This window comes from Pithys albifrons, chromosome 13, assembly GCF_047495875.1.
Source record: "Pithys albifrons albifrons isolate INPA30051 chromosome 13, PitAlb_v1, whole genome shotgun sequence".
NCBI lineage: Eukaryota > Metazoa > Chordata > Aves > Passeriformes > Thamnophilidae > Pithys > Pithys albifrons.
This window is the reverse complement of record NC_092470.1, coordinates 11,941,028-11,961,700: the sequence shown is the minus strand read 5'-3', so window position 1 is coordinate 11,961,700 and position 20,673 is coordinate 11,941,028. Positions and strand designations below refer to the sequence as shown.

Genomic DNA, 20,673 nt, shown 5'->3' with positions numbered 1-20,673 from the left:
AGAATACAAGACTTGTAATGATGTTATTTTATCATTGGATATTCTGGTACTAAAAAAATTAGTATAAACCTAAGGATTATTTGTGTGCAAACTAGTTTCACAGATTGCACACAGTAACTTGGTGCCAGTGCTGTATGTATATATTATTCAGTGTCTTGCAGTATGTACTCTGTAGTAGTAGAATGTCCTCATGTACAAAGACCTGTGCCCTTTCCCAGATTATACTAAAGTAGTAATTTGAGAATGCAGAAGAGTAAGAAAACTTCCTTCTTTCCTCGCTGTGAATGGGGAAGGTCACGCAGGTTTTGGGTCTCAAAAGGCCCCGTGTAGAACAAGTGTCCGTCAGACCCTCAGCTCTGTGCAGACCCTGCCCTCGCTGTTCCCTGGAAGCGTTGCCGACTGGGACGGGCTGGGAGGAGCCGGAGCCGGGATCCCGGGCCCCTGGAGAGACCCGGACGGCACGGCGCTCCCGGGCACGGATCCCGGACATACAGACAGACCCGGCCCGGGCACGGATCCCGGACACACGGACGGGCCCGGCCCGGACACCGCGACTTCGGGTACACGGAGAGCCCCGGGCCGGGTCCGGATCCCGGGCACAGGGAGCGGCCGCGGCGGAGCGCGCAGGCGCGGCGGGGCGGGCCGGGCGCTGTGGGAAGGGCCGCCCCGGCCATGCCGGCGTTCTGCGCGTTCCGCCGGGTGTTGTCAGCGCCGGTGCGGGGCGGTGGGGCCATGCCCAGGAAGGTGCGGGCGGGGAGGGGCAGGGAGAGAAGGGGAAGGGGCGGGTGGTGCCCTCGGTGACGGCCCCTGTTCCTGTGTTTCAGGGCAAAGAGGCCGCCAAGGGCGCGGCGGCCGCGGCGGGGCCGGTGGTGGCGGCGGGCGGGGGCTCCGTGCGGGTGGCGGTGCGAGCCAAGCCCGGCGCCCGCTGCAGCGCCGTCACAGGTGGGTCTGCGGGCCTGGGCCCCGCCGGGGGTCCCGCGGGTTTGCCCGGGCTGGGGGCGCCGCATCTCTGTCCGTGGGATGGGCACGGGCGGAACCCAAAGCCTGCCGCGAAACGAGGGAGAAGGGCCGCGCTCCGGGAGCAGCTCGGGCGCGGCAGCGCTGGGGAGTGTGGCGAGCGCGGGCTAAATTTTGATTTTTTAATTAAAAGAGAACAGCCAACACACTTGTTCGGCCGCAGTTTGGCATCAGTGGTTTAGTGTGCCAAGAGTCTGTGCGGTTTTATTAGAACCTTAAAAGCTCGGTCTAGTAAAAGTTCTCCCTCTCCAGCCCGGGCCTTGTCCGTGCACACACTGGAACTTTCACACGCAGCGTGTGTGAGACCGAATGATGGCCCACTGATTAACCAGTGTCAGAAGTTATCTTTGATTGTTCTGGCCAGTAGTTAAGGGAATTTATGAAGAGTGAAAATGTCAGTATCTGCTAATCTGTACATTTATTTGTTTTTGAATTAAAATGTCTGTGAAAGCATAAACATTGCCTTTTAGGAAACAAAAGATTGTTTGAATATTTAGAGGGTAAAATGCTTAAAATATCTGTTACAGATGTGACAACTGAGGCAGTAGGTGTAGCTATTGCTGCACCTCCGTCTGAAGGGGAGGCAAATGCAGAGCTGTGTCGCTACCTCTCTAAGGTGCTAGAAGTGAGGAAGAGTGACGTTATTTTAGAGAAGGTACTTCCTTCTTTTGTTTCAGTTTTTTCTACTGCAGTTGAAATTCCAGAATGTGAAACTTACACATTAAGTGCAGGGAACTGTTCTCCAACTTCAATCTGAAAGACACTTGACAAAGGTGTTTAGTCGACTTAACAGAATGATTCATTGAGAACAAACCTAGCATAGGAAGAATTGTTTCTCTATTTAGAATTTACACTTCCTGACTTTGGCAAGTGGAAACTGTTTTATTCAGTGCACTGAATAAATAATTTCTTTTATTAACTCATTTTACTTAAAGCCAGTCTTTCCAGCCATTTTCATTTATAGTTTATGAGCAGAAGAGCACAATAAAAATGGTGGGTGTTTTTTTTTTTATCTGTTGGTTTAGCACAGTAGTTTTAGCAATCTTTTAATGGATAGTGGTAGATGGCAGTGTGATCAATGAATTGATTACTGTGTTGCAAATATTTGAGGCTTGTTTTCCCTGAATCATGGGTAAACTGCTTGATTTGTGTATCAGCATTTTATCAATAGCACCGTTTTCCTGCCTTCAAGAGTGATTCTCTGAATGATGGTTTTTTTGTGTTTGTCTAAACCAGGGTGGTAAATCACGTGACAAAGTGGTGAAGATTTTGGTATCAATGACACCAGATGAGATTTTAGAAAAACTGAAAAAAGAAGCTTCCAGTTGACCTAAAACAAGAGCAGGAAATGGGACAATGCATCTTGGTAAACAGACTGATAGTCTTTCCTACACAATGCGGTGCTGTTGAGAATGTGGGTAATGACTACAGAAAAGTTACTTTTCCCCTCTTACTCCTTTGTAAATATAGCTGCTGTATAATTGAAGGTTTTGGGTAGGTTTGGACAGCAAAACTTGCCTTTACTGAGGCTCTGTATCTGTTTCTGTCACTGCAGACTTTCTTCTGCTCTGGAGAGTTTCCTGTTGGTAAGATTTGTCCTCTTTCCTGGTTCCTAAACAAATGGTTTGGAAAACTTGTTTCTTTAGTGAAACAAACTTTGGTTAACAAACTGAAAGGCTTGGAGTGACAGGGATCCATGTGAAAAGTGGTACAAAAGAACGAGTCTGAATGGTAAAGACCTCAGAAGAACATCCTCTTTGGTATCTCCTGGCAGGTACTCAGTCCAGCTTTGCACTGTGGGCACTTAGAGACATGTAAAATAGAGGTATTTGAAGCCAATGGGCTCTTGTTGATCACACAGGCAAGCTACAAGCAGAATCATGTGAACAACTGAAACAAACCCAGAAGTTTTCAGTATGAAAAACCAATGCAGAACCCAGTAATTGCACACCTGGTGTCACTTTGTAACAGTCTGTAATTAGTTCCCTTCAAAGTAGAGATACGATCATGTAAATACATATATATATATATATATATCTTTGCCAATTGTATGTCAAGTACAATGACTTTTTAACAAAAAGGGGAAAAATATTAAACTTGTGTTTGTATTTTTACCAAAAAATTGTTTCCTGGAAGTCATTTATGTTACTCTGAAATGTGGCTTTTTGAAATCTGTCCTTGATTTAAAAGCAAGTAGTATTCCAACCTCTAGAGAAGTGAGCAAAGGCATTTGCAGAGTGGAACAAGAACTCTGAAACAAAATGGGCAACTATACTCCAGTTTCAGGGCTAGTCAGAAGAAAGCTGAACTTCTCTCTTTATCATGCTTCAGAGGTCAGAGTAAGATTTAACTTGTCATTCTCAAAAAAGTATGTGATACCACACATGTCTCTGGTAGAGTTTGCTTTTTCATCTGCATCATTGCTGATGTCTGAAATTGTCCTGTCTTTATCCTGTGGTGACCATATTAAAATATATCTAAATGTAATGCCTAAAGTAAAAAATACAAGCAATCTTTAAGGTTTGCTTAAGGTTTGTCATACCTTCTCTTAGAAACAATGCATAAGTTACAACAAAATTTCTTTACCAGCTTCACACAGTGCAGACTTCATCGCTCATAATTTAGCTTTTCACAGACAAAAGTCTTTTGCCTTAGGAAATTCTTTCTGCTTGCTCTTATCCTAAATATTGCAGCAGTTGTTTCTGGAGTTAGAGAACTGGCGTTTGTCAAGATGACAGCTCCTTCAGCTCATTTTAAAGATGTAATGAAAAATGATACTTTCTTGTTTGGATGGCGTTTCAAGAAATAAGTCTAAGATCTGAATGGTGTTTGTTAAATGGTTTGCACCTGGGCCCCTTATTTTCTCAGGCATTTGGGCTCATACATTGCCTCAAAGTCTTTCCTTACTCCTCTTTTCAGTCTGAACAGTCTGGTTTCATTTTGCTGTTCCATCAGCTTTGGTTCACAGCTCTCTGCTGTTACATCTGCTCTTGCCCAGCAGAGGGGAACCGTGTCTTGCAGAAAAACCAAGGCAACTGGTCTGTTCTTGTTGGGTTTTTTGTCATTTCCTAACCTTAGAAAACAGCAATAAAAGGACTAAGGAATTCTGTATTTTTAAGTTTTATTTGAAGTTGGATGCTACAACAGCCATTATAAAGATTTCTTTGGAAGCTCATACCATGTGTTACATTAGATAGATTATATACTCTATTGAAGTAATGTATTACACTTTCTGGTGGCTTCAGACACAGACTGAGGAGGGGCTGGGTGGGCAGGTACAGTCTCTAAAGTACATAGGTCTTCAATTATGATTATCTACAGTAACCAGTTTAATCTATCAGTTCCCTCTCTGTCTTGTCAGCATGTTCTGCCTAGGCTTTGTTAGCTTCTGCTTTGGCAGCCTCACATTTCCTAAACACCTTCAGCTGCCATTCTGCTTCTGTTTTTCCTAATCAGTGAAAGCTTGAGAAGTAGTAGTGTGACAAATAAAGCCCTTACATGCTGAGAACAGAGAATTTTATTAAATAAAAGTAACCAAAAGTATTTTAGAATTGTAGTATAAATAACACTGGGGTGTTGCCATATATAATATCTGAGAGCCTCTTATATCATCGTATTTCATGCAATCTTCCAATCACATCCCTAATATCTTGATTGTGGAGATACGTATCCTGTTGAAATGCCTGGGAGGCAGGGACTGCAGGTCCATTGTGTATCAATAGTGAGGTAGAGAAGAGTTAAGCAACTTGTGCGACTAAACACATCAGTGCCAAATCTGTGATTTAGGCCTAGCTCCTTCAAGTCTTGCATTGAAATCCTAACCTGTCAACTGTCTCTTCATGACCCCTGTGAAATGTCTTTCATTTTGTTGAGAAAATTGTAGCAAATATCCCTTACTCCAGCAGAGTATGTTTTTAACAGAGCACAGCTTTGTGATACTGTAAGAAGCTTCATCCAAGAATTTCAAAACACTTTTCAAATCCTGCCTCAAAATACTCTTGTTCCTAGACCAATTTAAAACCATTGTGGTGCCAGTTGCTATTCTCCTTTTACTTCTTGCCCCTGCCTTATCCTTGTGCATTAAGCTATGTGATTACTCAATTACTTGAAATCCTACTATTGACTCAAGCACTGTCCTCTTTCCCTGATGCGTGGTCTGAACAATTTCAGTAAAAACTGTCTAATGGTGAGTTAATACCTTGCTGCTTGCAGACCTGGGCAGTCAGTGCATTTTTTGAAATATAATTAAGTTGTTTAAACATTAGCAAAATAGAAGTTATCCAAATATGTTCTATGCAAGTCTTATGGTGTAGAAGGTTCTTAAGCCTTTCATCCACTCAGTTACATTTATTTTCAAAAATCAGCTTTGAAAGTAGGTATATGGCTTCACTGCAGTACTTTAATATGCTAATTAAGGATATTTAATTATACCCTCTGAAACTGGTCTCTTTGCTCTTTTACTTTCAATCCACTCCATTTATCATCTGCAGCACATTCCTATCTCAGTCCCAAGTGTTTCTAAATCCCCATTTCTTCAGGTATCATCAGTCTAAATAACCCTGGATAATTGACAACTTTGTCAATAACTGGCAGCAGCAATTTAGCAGAAAGCACAGTTTAATATCTTCCTTTTTCAGCTTCTAGGAAGATAGATACACCTGATGTTCCTGCTTAGTACCTCACATCTCACTGTTTCCCCTCTCACAATGTTCATTTGCATATATAAAACTTGAACAGCTGAGTTTTTAATTTTTTTCCCTTCAACCTACTGTATTCTCTTAATGCTTTTAGTCTCTATCTCTGGAGGATGATTCATTGCCATATTGGCTGTTACAAAAATAGGCTCCCCTGTCTCCTTCTGGGAACACAGTGCTTTTACCCTCATGTAAAACCTGCCCTGGTTATTATTCTCTAGGAAGGGGCTGCACTTGAGGCAGAGTGCTGTTAATATAACTGAGGCACAATAAACAGTCAAAAAGCTGCTGAAGAAATGAAATACCTGCCTGAAAGGAAGAGTCTTGATACTTCTGTGAGGTACTGGAAATTTGTTTCTTACTGGTCCTTTATGTATTAGCTTTTCAAGTAATATTTACTGAGCCAGAACAACTTTCTTTTATCTATAAATGCAGCATTTATTTGGTCTTGCATTGTTTCAAAAGCTGGGGAAGTTGGAGTGATGAAGTGGCCCACCATAGCATCTTACTGCAGCCTGAGGGTAAGTGTTCAGAATGTTTAAATAACGTTTTGAGTTTCCAAGTCTGAAGTATGGCAGGTGGAAAGGAAAATATATTGAGGATCAGTTTAGCAGTTGGTCACTATAGAAACACGCTGTAAGGAGGGCAGTTAACCATAGACCCCGGGAAAAAAGAAAAAGAACAACAGAGGGTCAAAGCCTCATTTCATGCTGCTCAGGTAAAGCAGTTGTCTGCCTTAAGAGAATAACTGGAATAACAAACTGTAATTCTGGGGTGATTGTCATTAAGTTACCTTTTTTCTGACACCCAGGTGTGCAGTGCACAGGGGAGGGGCTGCAGCATATGCTGTTCCTTTGGCCACGTTTTGTTGCTGTAGTGCTTTGCAAACCATATGCATTGAGGCATAACTTAAACAAATTTCAGAGCTCTCAATGCATGTTAGGACATACTTGGTGCCCAGCTGTCTGATAGGGGCATTGCCAAGTTGAATTTTATAAAACAAGCTATTTCATGGAAGCTTTTTCTTTTAACCAATGCTAATTTCCATAGCTTGTCTTAAAAAAATCCACAGAGTTTTCTGCTTTTCTTCTGCTGCTCAGGTGGCCTGTGGGGTTACATTTGATAGCGATACCACCACACATGCTCAGCCACCTGCCTGCCACATCTGGGCCCTGTGTTCCTGTGCCCTCTTGCTGCCTCTCACATTCAGTTCTGCTGCTGTTATTTCAGGGAAGTGCCTCCAGCAGGACCAGGCTCTCTGGGGTTGTTTCCTCTCTTTGTCACATCAGCATTGTTGTTGACTCTCTTATCCTTAGATGCCACTGCATTTCTTTTTCTGTTTTTTGGGCCTGACAGCTCTTTGAGGTGCATTCATTGTGGAAGGAGGGAAAAGACCTTATGATACAATCTTTGCAACCAGTGGGCAAACCTGTCCCCTCTGTTGAGGCCTTGTGGCAGCTCTATGTAGCCTCCTGGCATTTGCCCTTTAATGAAGTGTCTCCTTTTGTCTTCAGTATGTCTGACATCAATCATCCAGCACATATGTGAGGTCATGTTCTTGCTATGAGCAAAGATTATTCTTTGCTACTGAGATACATTTCTAAGCAGACAATTTTCTTCAGTTTCTTAACTGCCTTTTGACAATGGAAGCACAAACTGTTACTAATAAACCTGATAGTTTATGGGTTTGGGGGAGATTTTTTCTTTTTGTTTGAAAAACCTGATTAAGATCATCACTGGCCGAATATAAATGCTAATACATGGAGGGAACCAGCCAGGCAAATTGCACTTGGCTAATTTCACTTAATGAGAATGTCTGATTCTGCTCAGCCACTTCTTTGCTGTGTTCAGTTTCAGCTGCTAAAGCAGACCCAGGAGGTTTTTGTTAAATATTTTTAAAAGGTGACCACTGATAATGATGTTTTCAAAGTGTATGACTTCTGTTTGCTGTGATTGTTGTCACATTTTAGCTAGAATAATTTTTTTCTTTATTTAATACCAGGCCAGGCAATATTTCTGGCAAAAGATAAATGTGAAAATAGAACATCTGAATACATTAATTTGATAAGAGCTGTTGTTAAATTATGGATGCAAGGCTAGGCCTGTCTTTCAGTATACCTGTGTATGTAACAGCAGAGAAGGTGTCAGATCTAATTAAAGACAGTTTTCAGTTGTTTGAAAAGTATATAAATCTTAAATAAGCAAGAATAAGTAAAGTGAGTGTCAGAAGAGGTGTTGGTACACATGTCACACATCTAAAGACAAAAAGAATGTGTAGTACCAGAGCTTGCCACAAGACTTTTTGCCAGCTTAATGGGGCTGTCGTTGCAAGTCTCACTGTACTTGTTTTTCCTCTGATGGTGCTGTAAGGTCGGCCTCCACAAGAAACAGAACATTGTCTGTGTCACTCTTCATGTCACAAGGCTGTAAAAAAAAAAGTTCCACTAGAGCATGTTTTATGCAAAATGGTGTTTAACAACCTTTCTATAGGAAACCTTTGGTTTCTCAGCTGCATATAATTTCTGCTCACTTCAGTGAACCTACTTGGTCTTTTTACCTGGAGAGAGATTTACTCAAGGGCTTCAAGTTTTACACACTTGGACTTACAAACTTAAATAAGCAATTCCTGTTAGTTCATTTTCAAACCTTAGCTACTTTCAGGCTGGGTTTTAGGCTTTGCCCTGTGGTTATCCAGTGTGAGGTACCTTGATTAAACTCTCAAAAGAAACAGACCTTGCTTATTTGATTCCTGGTTTTGCATAATAGGGGAACTACTAAAATCAAAAAATAAAGAAAGTAAAACATGGGGATTGGGAGGGGAGGGAAAGGAAACAATTTGTTAATCAAAGATTAATTTATTGGGCTAGGAGCAATTTTGCTTGGCTTCTTGGAAGTATTTGCTGCATGTCCTTCTAAGCTCTGCAGGGAAGGATGATGCACAGAATAGAGGATGTGATAGGCTCTAGATGTTTTTGGCACCTGCTCTGCTGTTTAGCACTCAAGTCGAATGGGGGAAAAAACTGTCAGGCTTTGAAAGACTGTAAATCTAATAATTTGCAGTATAACTTTCACAGTTATTTTTTACTTGCAATCTGTGAATCTAGGTGAAAAAGGATATTACCTGTGACCTTCTTAGTGTGACTCCTGAGCCCTTAAATGTCAATCTGAAATTTTCTGGAAGGAAACATTCATCTTCTGAAATTAAAGGTTCATGTGAGGGCCATGGATGCATAATATGGAAAGATCATCTATTGATGTGGCTGGTGTTGAGAGTTGTGTGGGTTAAAATACTCTTTCAGATGGAAAGGTTGGTGAGTTGCTCATAAGCATTTCATCTATTCTGCCTTCCCATCTCATTTAAGTGAATTGATTCTACAGAGGCAGCCACATCTTGCCAGTATTTTTACATTTTGGTGACTGAACTATTACTACCCCTCACAGCAAGGCAGGACTAACACTTTGTAATTGCTGTGAGAGGCTGGCACATCTCTTTGACACCAGAGTCAGCCAACTGCAGCTCCCAGGGTCTTGCCTGATCTGCAGAGCTTTGTCCAAAGCATTGTGAGATCTCCCACAGGTTTCCATTACGCTGAATTGGCAGCCCTGGGAGCCCAACCTCCAGCCCTTGGCAGCAGGAGAAGCTGCTGCCAGAAATGCTCCTTCAGGTGAGTGGATATGGTGAGTTGGCTCTGCAGGGGAGGAGAACTGTGGACTGTATTAAAAATTGTTTCAAAATACAAGACACATTATTCTATTTCTGTGTCCAGAAAGGAAGCATTAAGAATCTAATTAGAGACAAATTTGAACTTGGAGAAATTCATACCCCTCACTGGCACCATTCATCTATGAATTTCAGACCTGGTCCCTCTGCTGTATAAATTCTCACTGTTGCAAAAGTACAAATACCAAAAGAGGATGACACTTCACAGTTCAAGTGAAATCACCTGGGAATGCTTAAATCAGGTCTTCTGATTAACTGACTCACTTGACAGTGTAGTATGTGAGAGAGTAAATCAAGCACTTTCCTTTGCCTTGCTGTCTGAGACCAGCACTGAGCAGAAGAGACACCCGTGTGTCTGTCTTCCAAATTATATGCTTTCTCCACAAAGGGGCCTTTGGTCTACTGCTACATGCCTGTTCAATTTTGGAGGATAAATACAGCCCACAGTTTTAGAGGATAAATAAATCTGTGATTTCTTATTTGCAACAAAAAAAGTGGGACTGGAGGGAGGGTTGGCAGCAGAGAATGAACTATCCAGACTGTCGTGAATGTTGGAGTGGCAGCAGGGAGATAGCTGCTTTTGAGGATTTCAGTGGAGAGATTGTCCTAAACAATAAGGTTTGAGCCAATTGTAGAGAATAGGACTGCTGGTTATCTTGTATGTTGTATATTATCCTATATCTGTATGTGTCCAATTTTGTGAAGGACAGAACCTTTTTGGAAGAAAAATGTCAGGCTTCTAAAGTAAGCAAATATGAGCATATAAACTAGGTATGGCAACCTCTGTGTTTTGTCCCTTTCCCCTGTTTTTTGCGTTTGTAATAACCTACAAATTCCCATTCTAGATTAGATGTGGGTTCCTGGAGATGCATATTCCTCTGTTCCTCTGGTAAAGTTCCAAGTCTCTTGTTGCCACTGTAATACAAATAATAATGAGAACATAATCAACGTTGTATTTGTTTTGTGATTATCCTGAACACTAGAGACTAACAGTAATTATAATACCATTAAATAGTAATGGAAAAAGATTTAAAAGTAGATCATGAGGCTCATGGAAGGAGATGAAAATCTTGCTCTCTTTTCTTTGCTACTGCAGACACTGCATTCCTTTCTTTTATGACAAAAAGAGGAACCTAAAGTGATTTCCAGAATGCTAGAGGTCAAGAGTGCCATGGAAAAGACAGGTTTATGTGGGAGAAACTTAGCAGAAATTAATTGAGTTTCAAAAATTAGTTTTGGGTAATTTCAGTAGTGCATTGTGAAGGCTGCATTTAATAGAGATACTGCATTTAGTGCCCAGAGACAGAAATACAACTGTGAAGAAAGCAATTCTTCCATATACCTCTGTACCTCTTACCATGGGATCTGATTGCCTTGTAAACTGTGCAGCCAGTGTTAGGACACTGTTTCAAACTTTTTTGGAGTGTGCAGATGGGAAAGCAGTCTGTGATACAGCTCTGTGGCCTAGACCTTTGTTCCGTGAAACAACACTCAGACCCTACATCATGGTTTGTGTCAGCCACTGTAAGGTGGTATTTGCCTCCCATCTTCTTTCATAATGTGTTCACAGGGTAAAGCTCCTGTCGCGTGCTTGGAACTTTGTGTAATCCAAGGGATAAGAGCACTGTCCATCTGGAAGCCAGGTAATGGAATTGGTTGTGCTAAGACTTGGGGGCAGGGTCCCCCAGGGCCAGAGGAGTCTTTGTAGGTTCTGTGCTTTGCACATGAGACGGACCAGCTCCAAGGGGCCTTGCAGAAGCTGTGAACCCCTTGCCTTGCCCTTGCTTTAGGGAAAAACAGATTTCTTTTGTGTAGTTTAGTCTGTCTACTGTGTCTTGTGTGAGCCATAAAGCCTACATTGGGCCCTGATTATACAGTGTGTCTGTGGCTATTGCAGTGTTTACAGTGTTTATTTGTGAGGGAGAGATGATGTACATGACCCTGGTTAATGATCCTCTAACACGCAGTGTTTCCAGTCCAAATTGAAAGACAGCATCCAAAGAGGAGGACAGGCTATGCATGATAAATACCTCTCCCACCACAGTTAGAGGAGGCTCATCACAAATATGAACAATGAAATTCCATTTTCCTTCAGCTTTTCAATTTCCTGTTAATACCTTTCACAAAGGATAAAATGGTTTTTTTTAGTCAAAATCATGTTCATTTAAAGCCAGATAAATTTGAAAGCTCTTAGAAGGCTACAAATATGAACTAAAATACCTATTTTAATTGTTTCTTCAGTATACTATCTGTGGTTTATTCCTTTATTTCCTTTTGTGTATAGTGAAGTTTCCTGACAGAGCCAGTGAAGAAGATTTATAAACTGAGTTTAGTATAATCACATTCTGTCCTATATCAGTATTCAGAATGTATTGCTTATCTTAACCTGAAGTGATGTGCTAATTTGACTTGGAAATGGAGTAAGATGTGGACACAAAGTAAACAATTTACTGAATTAAATAAAATCGTAACTACAGATCAGTGATTCTGCTGTAGTGTTTTGCTAGTTAAAATAGAAGGCCTTGCTGTTACTGCATGGGAATGTGCAGTTTATCAGCTGCTGGCAGATAATCAGCTGTGTTCCCAAACTGTGCACTCTTCAGCTGTGCCTGCAGGCTGGCAATGTCACAGGGACACACAGGGCACTGCCAGCCTGGGAAGCAGCAGACCCAGCGTGGCCCTTCCTCACCCTGGTTGCGATGCAGATGTTACACGCACGAGATCCTTCATGCATTGTAACATTTGTTTAAGTTCTCAGTATGTGCAGTGGACTGACTGTTGCTATATATTTATATCTGTTATGCTCACAGAAAACGATGTGGTTTGTTCAGCAGCTTAATCCTAGGAATTCAAGTAAATTCTACTCTTTGTTTTCCTTGTTTTCAAGTCTGTAGTGTTCTCCACCCCATCTGTGTTCACCTAGGCAATGCCTAGCGAGGGGTCAATGACTTTTATTACCTACAGTAATTTTGTTTAATAACCTCTCAGGTGTTGAAACTGAGGTACCCTTGTGTAGTTCACTTAGATTGCCATATTAAACTCTGCTTGTCTCTTGCAAGTAATAGTAGGGGTGCTCAGTAGATATTTCAGTAGGTGCTGTAAGAATTCTGGACTCTCCTGAACTCAGCTGAGATCTCTGAATAGGTTGCTTTTATTCCAAGTGGTGCAGACAAAAATACTATAAGGTCATGCCACATGCTGTTCTACAATAAAGCTGTCCCAAAATAACCAATCCATAGCTATGCTAAACAGTGTAGAGGAGGAAGAGCTCCCAGGTTTTAACCATTGAGAAGAAAGAAAGAATTGGCAATGAGCTCCAGAAGTTCAGAGAATAGCTTTCAGAGGAAAGTGTGGAAAATCTGTCCCTCAGTTCATCTAAAATTGGACTGCGCAAATAACCTCAAACTCAACTACAAATGTTCTATGTATGGAGGGATGGGATGATGGTATAGAGGCATTCCAGCAGGTAGAGGGAAAGAGGCTGGTGATGGACAGGGAGTAAAGAATTTTCCTTTTGGATACAACACTCTTTTAAAGCCATGCTTGAGTTTTGCCAAATGAAAGCAAGATGTAGATATTTGATGTGGCCTTAACTCAGGATGGACATTTTGGATGTCTTGATGCTCACTTTGGGAATAATCAATAATCACTTGGTAAGATTACCTTTCCTTTTTTTGTGTTACAATTCTAAGGGTTTTGTAGCAGTCCTTGAAGTTGCTGTACTAATAGCAGAAAATGTGAAGAGCCTGAGGTTTTCCAAGCCATATCCTGGGTGGCTTGGTTACAGACAGGCTTCCACCTTTTAAACCATAGTATGGGAGGTGTGATCTAAAGATACAGAAATTAACAGGCGGAGGCCGTTCATCAGCCCATGTCCTGTAGCACTGCTGTGTGCCATATGCATGTGCAGCAAAAGTGGAGTTGAGCCAGAGAGCAGCTCAGTGTGTGGACAGCTTTGAATCCAAAGTCACGATGGGACCTGCTGGGATGTCTGGGATCCTCCCCCAGAGTATTAATGAGAAATAGAAGCCATATGGAGGAGTTCTCTTGCCAGCGGTCTGTGATGCCATCTTTGTCTTCCAGTTCTCATCAATCACAAATGGCTTCTAAATAGATTTGTATTTTACCTTCAGTTAGATGATTTCATCTTCTCAGCTACTAAGGACAATGACCTTTCAACAGACTCTTCTGATAAGGCATATTTCTGATGAGGCATATTTGTTGCAATGGCTGCTCTATCACTCTTTCCTTTCCTTGCACCAGTACATCCCCTCTTCCCCTCACCACTGTATTTTCTTTTCTTTTGCTGTAGGTGCAAAGAACAATTTTACCTTTTATGTTTTTTGAAGTTCAGGTGTTTATGTAATTCTACTTGTTTGCATTAACATTTTTGCATCTACTTTTTTTAAAAAATAAGCACTGTAATACTTATAAGGCTGGAGTTTTGCTCACCCTTGCAGTGATTGTGTGGCGTGTGCAAGAATGTTTAAAAAATCAATGAAATGTACATGAATAGCACATTCAATAGAGTAACTGTCACAAGTTTTATTGATCTGGATCCAGTTTGCATAGATTGACCCCTTGTTTTTAATTCACCTCTATAAAATTCAGTGTTAACTATCAAATTGGATTACACATACTTCTTAGCTATGATGAGGCTGCCTTTATGCTACTTATATTCTTAAGGTCTTTTCTACTACACACATAGGATTATAATCACTTATTGTTTAGTGTAGGTCTCACTTTGAGAGCTTCCTAGGCCACAGAATCCCACATCTATATATATATATGCGCTGCATAACTATGGAGAGACATAAAGGACTGCTTAAATCAAGATACTGCCTTCATAGTAACTTTGGGTTTAGTAAAAAAATATTTAAAAATCAGCAAACAAATTAATTTCCTCACCAAAATGTTTCTAATGCATTGTGTTGGGACATCAGACCCCAGCTGAGATTTATACACCATACCTGTGCTTTATATGGAGTAGCCCCTGCCTGGTAGGTTTCGTAGCCAAAATGCAGAGCATGGAACAAGAAAACAGGGCAGACAACCACAGTTTTACAGATGGAAGCTGAGACACAAAAGCATTAAATATGATTTGTAGCTGAGCATGTAACACATGTCTGGTTCTATTTTTGAAAACATCTTTTTCGCTTTCTTTTTAGTTCAGGAAGCATGACTGGAACTGTGGCAAAATCATCTTTTAGAATTTTAAAGTAGCTTTAGAAGGTCTTGTCTTTAGAAGTGCTCAAGAATATGAGAAACTAGTAAAACAGATATGTCTGAAATAAGCAGCCCAGTGCCTGGATAGAAAGGAGAGAGTAAAAACAGCATCAGATTAAAAAAAAGTTTAGGTCAGTAATACGAATACGTCTAATGCAGATTTGTAGGGAAGCAACACTAGGCTGACCTTTTATCACCTAGCACTATATCCATTTTGTCTCTGAAAATTAAAATCCTGCTGGTGAGGTCTAAAGAAGTTCTTCAATTGGATTTACCCAGACTGCAGGATATGTGATAAACAGTTTTGTTTATTGTCCCTTGCATCTGTCCACTTTACTTAAGGACTTAAACTCTGCCACTGTAATGAGCCAGCTGCTTAACTGCTTCCAGATCTGTATTCTGCCAGCTTGTTCTGTGATGGGGAGGTCCCTGGAGTCCGTGGAGGAAGGAATTTATCTTTTTTCTTTTTTACCCTCCGCCCAGGCTGTGGTGCAGCCCCAAAGTCACTTGATGACCAGCAGACAAATCTCAACACTTCCTCTCTGCAGGATACCTGGGGAAGCAGCCATGAAATAATCCTTGAGCTCAGCCATGCTCCTTCCCTTCCCTGCCAGGGCTGTACAATGTACCCTTCCACTCCCATCCTCTCTTACAACATTAAAAAAAATAATTCTTCTGATGGAAGCATCCTCTGAGCTGCAAGGCTGGAGAAATAGGATTTGCCCATGTTGGCAATTTAAGGTAAAGCTCCTTTATGTTCTTACAGGAGTTCAGCTGTAGCTGGGATTTAGAGGAGCATCTGTGTACCCCAGGCTTGATGCTCCATCAGCTCACTCAGACTGGGTGTTCCAAGTGTGTGGCTTGTAACTGAGTAACATGAGCTTGATCTGAGAAGAATGTGTATCCCCACAGAGCTCTTGAACTAAACTGATCTAAACTCCAGAGGTTTCCTGTGCTGTATTTAAATGCTTATACCATTAAAACCACTGAGCAGTATTCTTAAACATGCTTTGGTGTAGGTCTCAGTGGCACTCGTATATCAAGAAGACATGATGACTGAAAAACAGGCCTTTGCTATGGAAAAAATAATTTTCATGTTATGTAAAAAGTATATGTAATTATTTGAAGCTGGTTGGTTTTGGCAGTTTTTCTTGAGCACATTTGCAATAGAAAAATGTAGCATTTCAAGAATTTCTTCAGAAATAAACTTCAAACATGACTTTGGACAGAAAGCAATCACTTTCTGATCATGCTAAACCTGGCCAAGGTTTAATGAGATGTGAAACATCTTACGGTGTGCTTGGACTTTTAACCTTTTTCTCAACAATACTGATTATAATCTCAAGTTTTTAATTTATGTTGATATGTAAATGCCAAGTTGTCTTTCTTCACATGGAACAAGAGCCTTGGAAAAGCTTAGTGTCTTAATCATTTTTTAACATGTAACATGTTTCAGTTTGAAGATTTTGCTAGAATCTTTGAAGATTATTTTTTTTCAGAGGTGAGGTTGAGCCTTCATAGTTCTATAACAAATAACTAAATTATTTTCCTGACTTTAACTCGTCTCTTGAACAAGTAAGATTTTTAATTCAAACAATGAACAGGAGCAGCTTTGATGCTTATTATTGAGACATCTTTTATTAATGAAGCAAAGTTTGACTTACATAATATGCAAAAGAAAAAAGAAAATAGAAGGCAGCCCATACTTGTGGAAAAGAAGTCATCCAGCTGTTGAAGTATGCTTTGAAAAAAACATGTCTGTATTAGGATAAAGACAACAGTAATTTGTTTTTGTCCTAGTAACAAATAACAGAGAGGGTAACCATTCAGGATGATGATATGATTTATCCTGTTGTGTGTTTATTAGACTTGGAGTAAAATATAGTTATTAGCAATTTCCACCATCACTTGTAATAAATTTGCATTTTAACAGGGCAAGTTAGTTAGAAAATCAGGGGTGAGCTATATAGAAGCAGCACTTTGGCATTGCTGTTTCACACAAGCAAATGAGAACTGACAATCACTAAGTACAGTCCAGGCTTTTTGAAGAAAAATATAGGCCATGGTAAACACAAAAATACATTCCAGCCTGCGGGGCCTGATCAAAAAATAAGCCTCTTGAGAGGCAAAATCATTGTGCACCACCACAGCACTGTTGCCATCAACTCTTCTGGCAGGGCTGGAGCTGCTCGGCTCAGTTTTGATCTCCTGATTTACCTCTGTGTGTCTTGAATCAAGCTGCATTTTTCCTAGGTGCTTTCAGGGAAACCTGATCTGCCCTATAATCTTGCGTAGCTCCTGGGCATTAGAGTATCAGCACTCTGCATAATTCAGACAGGGTTATGTAGCTCTCTTCTAACATACAGGGACAAGGGGATAGATTACAGTAATTTTTCCTGATTGGCAAATGAAAGGCAAGGGAGATGCAGTTTTGTTAAATTGCTCCCAAGGCAGTCAGTAGCTGCTGCAGGGAGCAGTCCTGTTTTCCCCTCCTCTGTGCTTCCTGTTCCTACCCCTCTTCTTTGGCAGGGTTAGAGAAGGGAACAGGGGTGGTGGAAGGTGAAATCTTCTGTTTAATTTGATACAAAAAGCTTTTTCCTTACATCTCAGTATAAGATGCAAATGTGAACATGTTTCTTGGTTAAGCACAATATTTATTAGCAAATTAATCATATGAGTTTAAATATATTCAAGTACACAACCGCTGCAATATTTTAAAATATATTTAAACAGTCGATTAAATATCTTTCTTGTTCTAGGAGTCGAATGTTGATTTATATCACAAATGACACTTGTCTTCCCAGTCTGAAATCTCTACTAGACAGCTTCTTGAAAGTAGTTCGGTCCCTAACTAACCTTTGGAAGCACATCTGCACATTTCTGTTCACAGCTGCAGGGACAGGATAAAGTAGAGGTTGAATAGCAGTGAAAACCTGTAAAACTGGATCTCACAAATCACACTAAGATTTTTCTTTTTTACTGTGCACTTTCTTTTGCCTTCAAGTATCTGATGGCTTATCTGTGATTTGAAAGCCTGCAGCATTTTTTAAAATGCTAGTTAAGAGATTGTATAAAAGCTATTGATTTTTCTTCGTTGTTTGCCACAGCACCTGTAATTTAGCATGATTATTCTTCAGTATCAATTAACAATCCATGCAAAATTGCTATACATGTTCAGCAATGGATTGAGAACTGCTGCAAAGCCCTATTCAGAACTTCGTGTTAACACTCTTGGTAACGTGGCAGTCATTTTTTAATACATAACACTTATCTTTGTTTTATTCATGATAATAATGATGTCTGAGCAAATGTCAGATGGAAGAGATCTCTTAAAGTCAGATTCCAGACACTGAATTTTAATGTTTACCCTGCTATCTCCAGCACAGTTAAAGCAAACAATTTCTGTAGTGTTCAAAGTTGCAAATGTTAAAAGTTACTCAGCTTCAGTTTTCTTATCTGTAACATATTGTAATGCACAAACCTTAACTACAGGCAATACTTAACTGGTTTTATTTAGCTTGGACTTTATCATAAATACTAATTCATCTAAGTGGAAACTGAGCTAATATATTTTGGATTCTATTTACCTTTCTGTCTGGTGCAAGACATGCCCTTATTTAGCAATGTATTCCTTTCCCACCATACCTCCTGAAATTAGACTTTTGCCATAATTGTTCCAAGGAAAAGTTTTGTAAATAATGCAGGCCCTTAAAGTTGAATTGAGAGCTCTACTGGTAAGGCAGATGGAGTCAAGAAAGTAAAAACACAAAGTGGAAGGTTGCACTGGTCTGTCTCTCTCCTGGTCTCACAATCAGTAAACTCAGTAAGAGAGATGAGACCCTAAAATGTATGATTCTAATTCCTAACTTTCACCCTGACCATTCTGATCTGTCTGCTTCTATAGCTCAGCCACAATGTAGTAGATTGAATTTGCCATTTTCTGGACTTCTGCACCACCTACCATTTTTTGGAATGCTTTGCTGCACATCCCTGGAGTGTTTTCACTGCACTGGCATGAAGACAGGCTGAGACAGCTGTGATGTTCAGCCTGAAGAACTTGGGGAAACCTTATAGCTCCTTCCAGGACCTAAGTGGGCTACAGGAGAGCTAGAGAGGGACTTTAACAAGGACATGTAGTGACAGGACAAGGGGGAATGGCTTCCAACTGAAAGAGGGCGGCTTTAGACAATATTAGGAAGAAGTTATTTACTGTGAGGGTGGTGAGACACTGCAACAGGTTGCACAGAGAAGCTGAGGCTGCTCCATCACCTGAAGTGTTCAAGGCCAGGTTGGATGGGGCCTGGAGCAACTTGGTCTAGTGGAAGGTGTCCCTGCCCATGGCAGAGGGTTGGAATTAGATTATTTTTAAGGTCCCTTCCAACCCAAACCATTGTAGGACTCTTCATTCACTAGCTGAAAGATAGGAACACACAAGAGTTATTAGGCTTGAGGAAAGGCAACAGATGAATCTGTTCCTTCTGCTGGGTTTTATTTCAACTTGAGATGCTACTCTGGATGGTAAGGAAGATCATCATCCTGGCACAGCCTGACTTCAGTGGCAAAGCTGGCAGTGTCAGGCTCTTTGCAGAAAGACAGGTACTCCCTTCTTGGAGGCAGAGGAGTCTGGGGAATTTACATGTCATTCTACATTAAAAGGAAATTCCACCATATCAACTTGCAGGCTCTCCATAGTGCACACGTAAGAACCTTGTATGATTTTGTATCTCCCTTTCTAAATGCTCTGCTACATTAATGAGGGTTAACAAGGGCACATTTCATCCAGCAGAACTCCTTAAAGGAAAAACCAACCTCTTGTGAAAGGATTTCTGAGTTCATGGCAAATACTCAGGGCATAGGATATTAAAACCTGTATTGGAGTTAACAGCATTATATCAAAAGCAGAAAACAAATACTTAATAGGCCAGTGAAGACAGTTGTTTCAGCTTTTGTATCACAGTGTACAAGCTACGTATAGTGAGTGTTTCTAAGATCAACAGTAAACACTCTTTAGCTCTTAAAAGCATCTGATGAGCTGGGAGAACTGTGCTTTTGACTTCTGTACTTTGTCTTTAAATCAAGATGCACTAATTTGTGCTCCTTATCACAGAATGCCATGACTTTTCCAGCAGTCAGCAGGGATGGATCCATGGTTCTGTACAGCAGCTGAAGAAAAGGTCAAGTGCAAAGACACACACTGCTCTCCTTATACAAATTAGCTTATCACCTAAATGGGAAAATAGAGAACTCTGACCCTATTACAGCAGAATGTAAAATAGTGGATTAACACTCCAGACTTATAATTAATCACAGTGTGTCTCATCCTCCCCATTGCAGCTGAGTAGGCCATTCTTCCAACTTAAACCCACAGCTGTCCGGTATTAACACTCACCTGTCAGCACAGCTCCTTGGGTGGCTCGTGGCCAAGATGACAGTGTTGCAATCCTGCATGTTCCAAAAGTAGGGTTCAGAAATATTCAGAAACATCCTTACATGTGAACTGTACTTTTATTGTTTGAATACTTAAAAAATCCCATAAATCTTAAATTCTAGGAAGTGAATAACACTCTGCACTGCTTATGCTATTTTCTCATGCAGGTAAAAATACAGAGCAATATTGATCATGGTTCTTTTCTTCTATAACATGCACAAAGTATTTTATACAAGCTACAGTATTGTCAAAGGTTTACAGCTTTACAGAAATGGGAATTCCCAAATTTGCTACGAACATACCAAACGTATTTAAGATCACAGAGATTAATCTGATACCACCTCTCAGGTAAACATATATCACTAAACTGCTACAGAAGAAGAGCCATATTTAACTACTTATTTTTATTCCAATTTTTAGACGATGTTTTAAGAGAAATACTGAAAATGAATTTAAGCCATTGAGTCAACAGACACTATGCTGACCCCAGAAAATACTTTTGTAATAGGATCTCTCTTATCAATTTTCAGGCATGTGAAATTCAAACCAAACTGAGCTTTTTTCACTGTCAAAAGTAACACTAAGAT

At 40.6% G+C, this 20,673-nt stretch overlaps 1 protein-coding gene across 4 annotated transcripts; it reads left to right on the top strand.

The window, feature by feature from the left end:
* Positions 1-86: 86 nt before the first annotated feature.
* C13H15orf40 (chromosome 13 C15orf40 homolog) lies at positions 87-5,983 on the top strand. 4 transcript variants are annotated; one of them, XM_071568346.1, is made up of 4 exons: positions 87-744; positions 1,545-1,672; positions 2,254-2,383; positions 5,933-5,983. In XM_071568346.1, the coding sequence occupies exons 1-3, from the start codon at positions 285-287 to the stop codon at positions 2,344-2,346; spliced, it is 681 nt and encodes a 226-aa protein (XP_071424447.1). In that variant the 5' UTR covers positions 87-284; the 3' UTR covers positions 2,347-2,383; positions 5,933-5,983. The 4 variants fall into 4 exon arrangements, with proteins under 4 accessions (XP_071424447.1, XP_071424446.1, XP_071424448.1 ...); XM_071568345.1 differs by lacking the exon at positions 5,933-5,983 and adding an exon at positions 2,573-3,471; XM_071568347.1 differs by lacking the exon at positions 5,933-5,983 and adding an exon at positions 825-942 and having other exon boundaries at positions 2,254-3,457.
* The last annotated feature ends 14,690 nt before the right edge of the window (positions 5,984-20,673 follow it).

Coding starts and splice junctions, on each gene's coding strand:
- C13H15orf40 (XM_071568346.1), top strand. CDS start 285: ATGGGGAAGGTCACGCAGGTTTTGGGTCTCAAAAGGCCCCGTGTAGAA. Junction 745..1,544: donor GTGGGGCCATGCCCAGGAAG/GTGCGGGCGGGG, acceptor TATCTGTTACAG/ATGTGACAACTGAGGCAGTA. Junction 1,673..2,253: donor GTGACGTTATTTTAGAGAAG/GTACTTCCTTCT, acceptor TGTCTAAACCAG/GGTGGTAAATCACGTGACAA.